Source organism: Caretta caretta, chromosome 10 (assembly GCF_965140235.1).
Source record: "Caretta caretta isolate rCarCar2 chromosome 10, rCarCar1.hap1, whole genome shotgun sequence".
Lineage (NCBI taxonomy): Eukaryota > Metazoa > Chordata > Testudines > Cheloniidae > Caretta > Caretta caretta.
This window is the reverse complement of record NC_134215.1, coordinates 2,320,429-2,333,946: the sequence shown is the minus strand read 5'-3', so window position 1 is coordinate 2,333,946 and position 13,518 is coordinate 2,320,429. Positions and strand designations below refer to the sequence as shown.

The 13,518-nt window shown below is 39.7% G+C and overlaps 1 protein-coding gene across 20 annotated transcripts in view; it reads left to right on the top strand.

Moving 5' to 3' along the window:
- The window catches only part of TNRC6A (trinucleotide repeat containing adaptor 6A), a 189,630-nt gene that overhangs the window by 135,182 nt on the left and 40,930 nt on the right, over nucleotides 1-13,518 (top strand). For all 20 annotated transcript variants that reach the window (XM_048865728.2, XM_048865727.2, XM_048865726.2 and 17 more), the window contains 2 exons: nucleotides 4,748-4,838; nucleotides 9,301-9,322. In XM_048865728.2, the coding sequence (XP_048721685.1) occupies nucleotides 4,748-4,838; nucleotides 9,301-9,322 (113 nt within the window). The remainder of the gene's footprint in view (nucleotides 1-4,747; nucleotides 4,839-9,300; nucleotides 9,323-13,518) is intronic.

Sequence of the window (13,518 nt, the reverse complement as noted above, 5' to 3'; positions counted from 1 at the left end):
TGTTCATTCCAGCTGAAGCACCTGGCGTTGGCCACTGTTGGAAGAGAGGGTACTGGGCTAGATGGACCTTTGGTCTGACCTCGTATGGCTGTTCTTTTGTTTTTCAAAGCAGTAGGAGAGTGGAACTAACATGGGTTCTAATCCGTTTCATTGCCCACAGAATTCTGTATAGCGACCCTGGCCACCTCTTGTCAATTTAACTGCTGCTGCTGCTTGACAATTTTAGGAGTGGCAAAGAAGGTAGAGCAGTTAACATTCCAAATGTGTTGCAGTATTGTTCTCCTGAATCTGTAGGCAATCTAAGGATTAAGGACCTCATTTTAGAAAGCTTGAATTCTGCAGAAATTAATGTATTAGGTACCTTCTCCCACTCTGGGAAACTGCCTACTTACCAGTAGTAAGTAGGCTAGTGGATATTTAAAGCCCCATTCAAAGTACTATACAAACATTAACCTACTTGCAGCACCCCAGAGAAAATTAAGGCAGAGGGTGAATGTCTTGCCCAAGGCAAGGGAACAAACTTTCAATTGTGTGTGGTGGTCTAGACAACACTGCCTCTGCAAGATGACCAGAAGAAAACTTTCAAACTTACTTGTAATCTTGCCTCACCTGCCAATCTAGGAAGTATTACTGGGATGAGAACGCAAGCCAGTGGAAGCATTTTCAGACATTAAAGTGGCAGTGGAGTGTCTTGTGAGTGGGCTTTCTAAACTTCCCTAATATAAAAGTTTTTTTTATTGGACTATAGAATTTTGAAGTAGTTAGTTCTAATAAAGCCCCCCACTAAATCTCTCCTGGGGCAAGTGAACATGTTCCTTACCTGCAGGTGAGTCCTTAGTAGCTGCTGCTGTTTCCTTTTTATTGTTAGGTTTATCTTGTGCCTTTCAAAGTTCTCTTAGTTTTTTTGTGTGTAATGTGAGCCATCTTGATTACAGTACTACTGCTGAAGAAAAGCAAATTACTATTGTCAGGGATATCTAACTCATATTCTCAAGAACACTCTAGACTATCCTGGACTTGCTGCACCCTTAACTTATATTCACTTTCTCTTCTGCCTACTCCTGCGGTCTTGTCCTTCTGCCACTTGTGGTTCTCTGCAACTCCTCTTCATTCCAGCCACATAATCACTTCAGTCTACACTACAAACTTCAGTGCCTTTTGAGAACTTCTTGCAGTGTGTTGTGGGATAGAAATGACTCACCCATGGATCTCTGGAGCTCGGTATCAGGTTCCCAGCATGCAGCTTTCTCCATCCCATGATGCCATCCATAGCCCATAATTTTCCATGTCTTTTTTTTTTTTAACTCCCACAAACCTGTGGAGCACTTTTCCCTGTCCCTCTTCTTGACAGAAGCATGGAGCCCTCAGAGCTCCACGCTATTCTTGTGAATGTTACAAATACAGGATGCGTGATTCTCCTGTATTTGTTGACCCATAGGAAGTACCGGAACCACAGGGGAACATGACAATTTCTTTGAGGACAGTTTGCTGAGAGGCATAGAGACAAACAATTCAGGGTTGTTGCCGACATTCACAGAGCAGCTGCAGATGGTCGAGCGCCGCTTCTTGGAGCGAAAAATGACCACTGACTGGTGGAATCACATCGTAATGTGGGTTTGAGATGTTGAGCAATGGCTGCAGAACTTCTGGGTTTGAAAGGCCTCATTCCTGGATCTGTTGTGCTGAGCTCATCCCAACCCTCTAGTGCAGCAGCACCACAATGAGAGCTGTGTTGACAGTGGGGAGGTGGGTGGCTATCACGTTGTGCAAGCTTGCGATGCCGGATTGCTACTGTCGGTGTGAAATCATTTTGGAAGTGGAAAATCCATAGTGGGGGCCATTGTTGTGCAAGTGTGTATGTCCATTAATCACCTCTTGCTATGCAGGACTTTGATTCTGGACAATGTTCAGGACATAGCACATGTGTTTGCAATAATGGGGTTCCCAAACTGCAATGGGGCAATAGACGGTTTGCACATCCCTTTTTGGCTCTAGCCCACCTTACCATTGAGTACATCAGCAGAAAGGGCTTCTCTTCTATGGTTATGAAAACATTGGTGAATCCATGGGGACACTTCCCCAATATCGGTGTGGGCTGATCAGGGAAGGTACATGCCACCTGCATCTTAAGAATACAGGACTTTTCGGAAAGCTGCAAGCTGGGACATTTTTTCCTGACTGGTGAATATTGAAATGCAAATGGTGATTCCGGAGGACTGAGCTTACCTCTTGTTCCCCTGGCTTATGAAGCGGTACACTGGCCACCTTGACAGCACCAAGAAAAGATTAAACTACTGGCTCTGCAAGTGCAGAATGACAGTTGAATGTGCTTTTGGTAGATGGAAGGGATGCTGGCGGTGTTTACTCACTAGATTGAATTTCAGTGAGAGATATATGGTTATAGCTGCCTGTGGTGTCCTGTATAATATCTGTGAGGCAAAGGGGGAAAACTGCCACCAGAGAGGAGGTATAGGTCAACCATATCTCTGCACCATTTGGGAAGGTTGTATTACTGTGTTGCTGTAACAGGGTGCTTAAGTTGGCTGTAGACAAATTTGAGTGTAGACATGTAGACACATGCACAGGTTGACCCAAGGTGACTTATGTTGACCTAACTTTGTAGTCTGCTCTAGACCATCTCTTCAAACTCTCTTCTCAATGGAAAGAGATAGATAATGGGGTCCCCCAAGACCCTCTACTGGGACCTGTGCTGTTTAACAAATTCATAGATGATCTGGAAAAGGGGGTGAAGAGCGAGGTGGCAAAGTTTGCAGATGATACAAAATTACTCAAGATAATTAAGTACAGAGCTGACTACAAAGAGTCACAAAGGGGTCTCTCAGAACTGGGTGACTGGGCAACAAAATTGCAGATGAAATTCAGCGTTAAGTTTGAAGTAATGAACACTGGAAAAAATAATCCCAATTATATATACAAAATGTGTTCTAAATTAGCTGTTACCACTCAAGATCTCTTAGAGTCATCATGAATAGTTCTCTGAAAACAACTGCTCAGTGTGCAGTGGCAAGCAAAAAAGCTAATAATGTTCGGAATCATTAGGCCTGGGATATATATATATATAAAACAGAAAATATCCTAATGCCACTATTTAAATCCATGGTAAACACACACCTTGAATATTGCATACAGTTCTGGATGTCACATCACAAAAAAGATATATTAGAGTTGGAAAAGGTACAGACAGAGGCAACGAAAATGATGAGGAGGTTAGAACAGCTTCCATGCAAGAAGAAGTTAAAAAGACTTGGGACTGTTCAGCTAGAAAAGTGATGACTAAGAGGGGATAAGATGGCGATCTATAAAATCATGAATGGTATGGAGAAAGTGAATAGGGAAGTGTTATTTACTCCTCATAACACAAGAACCAGGGGTCACCCAATGAAATTAATAGGCAGCAGGTTTAAAACAAACATAAGGAAGTACTTCCTCGCACAACCACAGTCAGCCTGTGGAACTCCTTGTCAGGGGATGTTAAGGCGAAAAACATAACAGGTTCAAAAAAGAATTAGATAAGTTCATGGTGAATAGGTCCATCTGTGGCGATTAGCCAAGATGGTCAGGGAGACAACCCCATGCTCCAGGTGTCCCTAAACCTCCAACTGCCAGAAGCTGGGACTGGACATCAGGGGATGGATCGCTTGAAATTTCCCTGTTCTGTTCATTCCCTCTGAAGCATCTGGCACTGTCAGAGACTAGATACTGGGCTAGATGAGCCACGAACTTGACCCAATATGGCCACTCTTACTTTTTTTATTACCTTGATAAACTTCCTTTAGCCTGCAGTTTACTTAAACCTTATTGTTCGTCTTTGTTACTATCTTACCATTTCTTGCTGCATAGTCTGTAGGAGTACTTGCATCTTCACTGCTCTTCGATTTCAGCTTTCCTTTCTATTCATATGTTCCCGTTCTTGTTCAAAGGACTAAATTCCATTCTAACTGCACGAATGGAGTGCTTTTAAAACTGCTTAGAAAGTGAGAATAGAATACATCATAAGGCTGCACAGCTGCATTGGTAGTGAACATTGTGTTGCATAAAGTATGTAAGGATGAATTGAAATTTATGTAAGAATTTCCTGGCTCCAACTCTATTAAACTATGCTGCTATTTTAACATTTGTCTGCGGAAGCTGGTTATGTCTGAAAGAAGATGGGGCAAATTTGACATGTAAAAAGTTCAATTTCAGAGCTAATTTGCAGCAGAAGGTAAAGATGAAATAGTATTGGAATCATACCAACCCTTTAGAACTAACACTGACTTGTGAATTAAAGTAAACTAAAAAGAATAAGCCTTAATTATGTCCTTTGGTAGAAAGGTGTGTGTGTGTATGTATGTGTATGTATGTATGTGTGTGTGTGTGTATGTATATATATATATATATATATATATATATATATAGAATGGTACTGCACATGGTTTTTGGTGGTGGTGGTTTCAATTTCAGGGATGTAGAGGAAGGATCTCTGCTCCTGGATGTTGCATATTGAAAATAGGCCTATTAAAACACACACCATAATAAAACCGTTTCCCACTTGTGATGTAGAGTGATAGTATATATTATCTTGATTTAGACTAACTGATCCCTTTAGAAATTTTATGCAGTCAACAAATTAGGGATAAAATTCCCATATCTCTTTAAGATCACTTCTAAAAAGAGTATAAATGAAGGAATAGAAATGTCTACTGAATGCATTTTGGGAGAGTTAATTACAAACTGTGTGGTTCAGGGATTTAGTGCAAGACGAGGAAGAACAGTTGATGGAAGAAAGGAAAAAGAGAAAAGAAGACAAGAAAAAGAAGGAAGCTGCTCAAAAAAAGGTATGTGGATCATTTAAGTTTTTTTTTTTTTTAAAGGATTTGGCTTTGTTTTTTTTCTCAGACTAATTTTGCTTTTTGTAGTACAGCTGTTAAAGATAAGCCTATTTTTTTTAAATCTAATCATAGCACTTCCAAAGCACAAGGTAATCATCAAGTAACTGTTTTACTGAACATTTTTACTGAATTTGCAGGCATAGTTTCTTCAAAGCTAAATTTCTTGTTTAGATATCCATTTAGCTCACAGATCTTCAGTTGATAGGGACATTTCTGGATGCAAGCCCATGAATACACAATGTGAAGACTGACATAGTATAAAATGTTTTTAAAGATAGTTGTTTTTAGCTGTTAGCCTTATTTTAATGCATCTGATTAGCCTTCTGTGATGAGTGTGACTCTTCATCACATATGCTTTATCAAAGATGGATAAAATTAAAACACTGGCAGCAGGGAGTGGGGTTTAAGACTAATTATGGTAAAGTGCTTTGAAGATATAAGAGCATTGAATAAATACTAAAAATTATTCCTGAGATATTTTAAAAGAAAAATACAAAATTACTTTTTGGTAATGCTAAAACAGTATCCGTCAGTCATTGGTATTTAACATTGTAGATGCCCTGGTTGAAAGGAGCCTGTAAATCTGGTTAAGAACATATCTCCATTTCAGACTTCCAGTTCCTTTAAGGAGACATCTAAAATAAGCCTAGTTCTCAATTTTTTTCTTGATCCTGCTGATTAATGTTAAATGATCAGTTCATACACAGAAAAATGGCTAGTCAATTCTGCAACCCAGATCTCTTGTCAAAATAATGGGGTTTATCTCATTTACATAAACTAAGTACACACCTAGTTCTGTTATCTCCCCCCCACCCCAATCCGGTCCTCTTTTCCTGGAACACTCCTTAGAAGAAATGGGGTATTTGCTTATAACTCAGAATGAGACCCTCTGTAATCTTCATAGCAGTGACAACAAACTGCATAAGGACTTCAGTAGTGTACAACTCCATCACTAGTGCTCAATTACAAATGCATAAATCGTTTTCTGTTAGGGTTCAAAATCTTTCAGCAATGCCCTTAACTGGAAAGGAGATTGTCTTTGCTCATGGGATTTTTGGCTTCACTTTTTTCTGAGATGGTGCTTCATAGACGTCAATGCTGAACACTGCATATTAATATAAGGGCAGGTCTATATTCCTGCTTAAGCCAATCTAATTTGGGTTGCTCAGGGGTGTGAAAAGACACCCCCTCCCACCCCCCGAGTGATGCAAGTACAGTGAGCTAAGCGCTGTCCACACCGGCGCTATGTTGGCTGGAGATGGCTCTCCCTCTGGCATAGCTTCAGTCTCTCGTGGAAGTGGAGTAATTATGCTGACAGGAGCGCACTCTCCCGTCAGCACAGAACGTCTTCACCAGCAGCACAACTACATCGGTACAGCTGTGCTGATGTAACGCTTCTAGTGTAGACCTGCCTGTTACCATTGCTGGAATCCTTGCCCCAAAATGTGCTTGGTTGGGGTTTTTTTAGTCTCCAGCAGAAAGCTTGACTCATTCCATGACAAACTATGCACCAGAAAGAATTTTTTTTAAGTGTTTTAAAGAAATGCTGAACATACACAGCCTTGTAACTGAACTTTACTGAAATTCTGTCTAAACTAGTTCCTTTCTCCATGTGGACATGCTGACTGTCCTTAAGAAGCCAAAAGATTTCCCCTGCTTTCACTGTAGAAGCAACAGAATGCTAAGTGTTTAGGCTTGATTCTTCAGAAATGTAAGTAGTTTCTCTGTAGGGAGAGCAGTAGAATGTAACTAGCTTGTTTGTGGCCCTGGAGAAGCTCTGGCTCTCTAGACTAGGAAAAAGCAGTTTTTAAAAACGAGTTAAGCAAACGCATTTCAATTAAGTGGTGTCTAACAACTTGCCAGCACATCCTGTACAGACAGGGCTTGACACCTTTAAAAATGTTGGCTGGTTATGATCTGCTTTAGGCTCCCTAGCTAGCATTTTTTAAAAAAAAAAAAGTAAAACCTTGTCTGTCCTAGGTGCCGACATGTTTTTAAACATGACTTAATTAAAATGTGTGAGCTAACTTAAAAAAAAGTTTTGGCTTTTTAACTCCCCTAAATAGGGCTGATTTAGAGTCAGTTGGTAGCCTTTGCACCCGATCATTATGGACAGTTGAGTCCAATGCACTACCTATAGAGATGCAAAAATTTGCCTCCTTTGTTTTCCTATTCCTGAGCCACTGCTGGAATTGTCAGTTAAAGATCAACTTGAAGCTCATTCAGCAGAGCTGTGGCAGTGATAAAATCCAGCCTCAGGCCTATATGATCTCCTAAGATTTGTAAATCATCCAGCTGGAAATGGTAGTATTTTTACAGAACAGTACTGTCCGAATACACTATTGCCCAGTCAGTCTGTTTTTGCCGGAGTATAATAAATGGTAACGTCTGTATGAAGTCCTCAGGTCTTCAAGTGAGGTGTTTTGGGGTTGGAGGGCTAGGCTAAGTTGATATAACATTATGGAGTGGAAGACATGTAGAAAGATTTTAATATTGGGTAACAACAAGTTTCCTGACATGTATAATGAGCTGTTTGTTCAGTGTGGAGAAGTTCTTGTTATAGTATCCCTGTTAATGGGACAATTTTGTGATGTCTCCATTCAGGTAGAAGTTTTGGTGGGAATGGCAGGGTTTGGGGATGTATTCAAGGAAGTCTTTTTCCCTAATTTCAGTGACTGGGCCCTGGTGGCTGTGATGGTTGTCCTAACTTAAGTGAGGTGGGAGAGAGCACTTTCCAACTTGGTAGAAGTAAAAATATTATATCATGGTAGTACCTAAAATCTCCAACCGGGCTTCAGATCCAATAAAACCAGGCTTCAGATCCCGCCGTGTTGAGAACTGTACAAACATGGGAAAAAGACAATCCATACACACAGAGGAGCTTGCAATCTAAAGATGCATACTGACAAAGGGTAGGGCAGGAGGTGGTAATACACAAGCAAATGAATGTGATGGAGGGGAGAAAAGACACAGCTTTGATTGATACATGAATTGTATGTGGGGGGGGGTTGTTTTTCTTTAATGGATTCAGAGGAAAGGAGTAGGAAAAGACAGAAGAGGAAGAGTTATTACAGTGAGGATGTTACTTGGCTTCAGAAGGGGAAAGGGTCTGTTTCATGCTGCCGTGGAGCACCTTATATGGGAGCTCTACTGTTTTATTACACTTTATATCCATACAAGCATGCTGAGCTCTAGGCACAGAACAATAATTGTACATACAAAACTCAGCAGTTCAAAATTACTATAAAACTTCCTTAGCCATCAAAATAAATTTCTCCTCCAGATTTGACAGCGTACACTTCCTTGCTTTTATCAGTTGTTGGGGGAAAAAAATTAATATGAAGTACAGAATTTGCTAATACTGTGAACTGCTGATTTCTTTAACAGATGGGTGGCCATGATAGTAAAGGGCATTATTAACTTTTCAGTATAATCAGCTCTCACTGTTTCTTACTGTGCTAATATTTAAACACAATAATGATCAAATCTGTCAAACTTGACCACTTCTCAAGGATTTCATTGCAGAGCACTGTGGTAAGATCTCATATTACTAAGTCATAATTAATTTTAATGAATATTTTATACTGCAGAACATTTATTGTAACACAACATTTTATGAACACACATGAAAGGGATACTGTGAAGTTAAACCTCAATTCTGCTTTGAAAATATTTTGCTCTCTGTTACAGTAGTCATCTGTGTTACTTGTAAGTCAGAGCTCGGGGTGGAAGGGGGGAAACCACTATTTACTTTGTGCTTTTGAGAGCACCTTAGGTACCGTCTTCTCTTGTGTAATTAGACCTGCACATATGGGGGCGCTTCAATACAGCAGCAAGAGAGAAACATTGGGTTATCTCATGATACAATTTATCAACGTAAACCTTTTATCTTGGCCCTTTCTCACAGGTAACTCTAAAGGTAGCTTGTCAAACTTCCGCAGGCTCTTGAAAAGTGAAGATTTTAGATTTGTTCTGCGTGCGTGCGCACGCACGCACACACTCTCTCCTTTCTGAGTTTTTCTGTTTGTTATGATTTGGGATTGTTTAATCTGTTCAGTTTTCATTAGCTAAATTAAAAATTGTTCTACCTCCTATGACTTTTGCCATGCGAATAAATGCTGATAATTTTAACCCATTTTTAAAGGAACGCAGTCTAAACTGGGTTGGATTAGAAATGAATGTGTGATCCATTTGGTCTTGTGTTAGTATAATGTTTTTAAACAGCTTTGCAGCCATAAAGTGAGGGCTGGTGGAAGAGGGGAGATGATCTTCAACTGTCCACTTTAGATGTACCAAAACATGTTAAAAGAAAAGGCAGGAGTCTATTGTGAGACTATACAGATGCAGGCAAAATATCAGAAAAGAACAATCTGTACAAATTATTAACACGGTTTCTTTTTTGTTGTAGGCCATTGAACAAAAAATCAAAGGTAAGTTACTTTAAAGCTATTTATATTTTGTAGTGTTTGAGTAGGTGTTTTAATTTGTGTTTGAGTTAAAAGGGATGGGGAGGTCTGAAACATTTTGACTCAGCCTTAAAAGTTAGGGTCTGGGAAAACATAGAGTGCCAATGGTATATTTAGCAGTTAAAAAAAAAAAACAGAAAAGGTAATGGAAAATTAATAGTTTGGTATATTCCTTCACTCTTACTCGCCTTTTCTTAATTATTTATACAGCACTGTACATACAAGCAGTGTTCTACTTTATCTTCCTCTCCTTTATTTTTCTCGTCCTCTTTTCCTTTCATTTAAAAAAAAATGCCAAAAAAATTGCATCCTCCTACCAATCCAGCCGTGTTGTAGGTCATGGGATGTAGTTAATCTGTTTGAGGCAGTTCTTCCAAATGTGCTGTTAGTGCAATTGGACATCAGAGTAATAGGCACAGTAATTGCCCATCTATCATTGAAATGACACATCCAGCAGTTTCATCTTGGTGTAACGGGCTCGGATTCCCATGTCCATGAGCTCTAACTTAGCTCAAAAACAAACTGGGAGTATTGTGATTAATTTGAATATTTGTATTATGTATTTTGATTCCTTTCAAGTACTTGCTATATTTTTAAGATAAAGAAAATACTTATCTACTTAACTTCCTTTTTCATTCTAATTCAGGTTGTGTTTGTTGTATATTTATGCAGGGGGCTAACATTTGCTAAATCCTTTATCTTTAGAAACACTGTTTCGTTAAATATTAAGCCTTGAGACAAATTACTAGAAATTTTTTAACAGTGAAGTGTGTTAGCTAGTCCTAATAGCTCAAGATCAGGTGGTGAATTCTGCATATAAAGGTGCTTTCTCATCCTGCTGTCTAGTGTATGCAGTAGTAATTACCTGTTACTTTAAGATGAGTTTATATCTAGTTTCCTCAATTTGCAGTGGATTAATTGAGTTGACAACTTGCACAGAAAAGCTAAATTCTGTAGCATAATAGGCTCCTAATACACTAAAGGTTGTGTGGGTAGGAAGTATTTTTTAATGATCTATTAGAAATATATGAAAACTGGTGACAGAAATCAAAGGAATAAAAGTACCTTTACGTTTCACTGCTTTGAGGCAAAAAGAACTTCTACATTGTGTGTGATGGGGGTCTTAATGCACTGTCCTTTCCATTAATTGGAGTTATGAACCTACATTAGGAGACTAACTTCCTTAAATCCTGGATCTGCAGCCATCTTGTGCATCCAGTACCATTGCCTACAGAATCTGGCTCTTAAGGCTTGATCTTGAACTCGTTAGGCAGTGGGAGTTTTGCCATTGACTTCAGTGGGTTCAGGACTGAACACTTAATGAAGATGGCAGACAGAATCGTAGGACTGGAGGGGGCCTTGAGAGGTCATCTCGTCCAGTCCCCTGCACTTATGGCAGAACTAAGTACTATCTAGACCAGGGGTCTCAAACTCAATTTACCTTGGGGACCAGTGCCGGTTCTCAAATCCTCCCACCAGGCCAATAATGTCACCGAAGATGGTGTTCAGAAAGAAAACGTTTATATTGTGTGATGGTATCTCTGTACCTCTCCCACAGCCAATGGGAGCTGCGGGGGGCAGCGCTTGCAGCAAACATTGCCAGCAGCATGGCTACATGCATCTCTTCTCCGCGGGCCGCAGTGGGGAGGTTCTTGGGCTGCAGATTACCAGTGGCTGGGACTTTGAGACCCCTGATCTAGACCATCCCCGACAAGTGTTTGTCTAACCTGTTCTTAAAACTCCCCAGTGATGGAGATTCCACAACCTCCCTAGGCAATTTCTTCTGGTCCTTAACCACCCTGACAGGAAGTGTTTCCTAATGTCCAGCCTAAACCGTCCTTACTGCAATTTAAGCCCATTGCTTCTTGTCCTATCCTCAGAGATTAAGAAGAACAATTTTTCTCCCTCCTCCTTGTAACAACCTTTTATGTACTTGAAAACTGTTATGTCTCCTCTCAGTCTTCTCTTCTCTAGACTAAACAAACCCAATTTTTTCAATCTTCCCTCATAGGTCTTGTTTTCTAGATCTTTAATCATTTCTGTTGCTCTTCTCTGGACTTTCTCCAGTTTGTCCACATCTTTCCTGAAATGTGGTGCCCAGTACTGGACACAGTACTCCAGTTGAGGCCTAATCTGCGTGGAGTAGAGCGGAAGAATTACTTCTCATGACTTGTTTACAACACTCCAGCTAATACATCCCAAAATGATTGTTTTTTGCAACAGTGTTACACTGTCTACTCATACTTAGCTTGTGATCCACGATGACCCCCCAGATCCCTTTCTGAAGTACTCCTTCATAGGCAATCATTCCCCATTTTGTATATGTGCAACTGATTTGTTCCTTCCTAAGTGGAGTATTTTTGTATTTATCCTCACTGAATTTCATCCTGTTTTCTTCAGACCATTTCTCCAGTTTGTCCATATCAGTTTGAATTTTAATGCTATCCTCCAAAGCACTTGCAACCCCTCCCAGCTTGGTATCATCTGTAAACTTTATAAGTGTACTTTCTTATTATCTAAATCATTGAAAATATCGATGAGAGCCAGCCCCAGAACAGATCCCTGCAGGATATGCCTTTCATATGCCTTTCCAGGTTGACTTTGAATCATTGATAACAACTCTCTGGGAACGGTTTTCCAACCAGTTATGCACCCACCTTATAGTAGCTCCATCTAGGTTGTTTGATACACTAGCATTGACATAAAAAGTTGTATTTTGTATGCGGCTGGTTTTTAAGTTAAACATTTTACCAGCTGTTTAGGTTTAAATGTATTCAGCCATTCAATAATTCCTAAGTCCCTCAGAGGAGGACACTATGTATGTGTACAGCGCCTAGCCGAGAGAGTCCCTCATCTCGATTGGGACCCTGTAGGTACTCTAATATAAATAAAATGTAAGGTTTGGAAAGTGCTTTGAGATCTTTTTTCCAATTAAATGTGCTATTGAACTGTCAAACGTGGTGGTGGTCTACTCTAACTTACACAATAGCCTGGTATAATAGCTTTTATTGCATTTTACTTGTAATGCTATTCAAGGTAAACAAACCTCCCCATTCATCATGAATATCCCATTCAAAAGAAATCTCTCAAACCCCACTTCAGCTATGCAAAGAAAATGGCATCGTACGCTATATGCTAAACCAGTGGCTCTCAAACTTCTTTAGTAGTGACCCCTTTCACATAGCAAGCCTTTGAGTGCGACCCCCCCCTTATAAATTAAAAACACTTTTTTATATATTTAACACCATTATGAATGCTGGAGGCAAAGTGGGGTTTGAGGTGGAGGTTGACAGCTCGTGACCCCCCCCATGTAATAACCTCGCGACCTCCTTAGGGGTCCGACCCCGAGTTTGAGAACCCCTATGCTAAACCAAACGTTATACAATGAGTATTTAGCTTGAATTTTGTCACAAAATACCAGCTTCCTAGACTCTTCAGCAAACAAGATGCTGTCACTGTAAATACAAATGTACGTGTGTGCAGGACAGTGCTTTGTAATGTGAAACATTTCCTTTACATATTGTATTTCAAGATACCTAGATAATATTTCAGTGAAATAGTTTTACAAACTATGCGATTGGATTAAGGCTGATATTCCTGCTGTCACTCGTGCTGTTGAGTCTTCTAGTGCTTTGCAAAATAACAAAAGTTAGATCATCAGTTCAGATTTTTTTTCAACTTTTTCTCTAAATTTCCCTGTTTTGTGGAGGGAGTAGGCATAAAACTACTGCTTTTGTTGCAGACTAGGATAAACTCTGGATCACCACTGAAATAGAAAGTGCCTTTAAAAATAACTGGATATGGAATTGAATTCCTTTACTCATATTTCCTACCTTTGAAACTTCTCATTCATCTGTTCTCTGTGAAACAAAACTGTCCATGCTCTCAGAAGTTTTGTTTTCCACTTATATTACTGCTTTACCTTAATGGAAAACTGTTATATTAGCTTTTAAAGCTTATAAGTAGAAAAAAGAAAAAATTGAACTGAGCTATGAATACTTGCTGTTAAAACTACCTATATAAATGCCTTATAATTTACCTTTCTACGGATCTGCAGGGGTTAATGAATTGGCAAACAGTTAGATATTTTCCAGATCAGCTAGCTGAGCTTACAGCTGCGGCCATTTTTCCACAACGAAAATTCTAGCATTACATCTTAC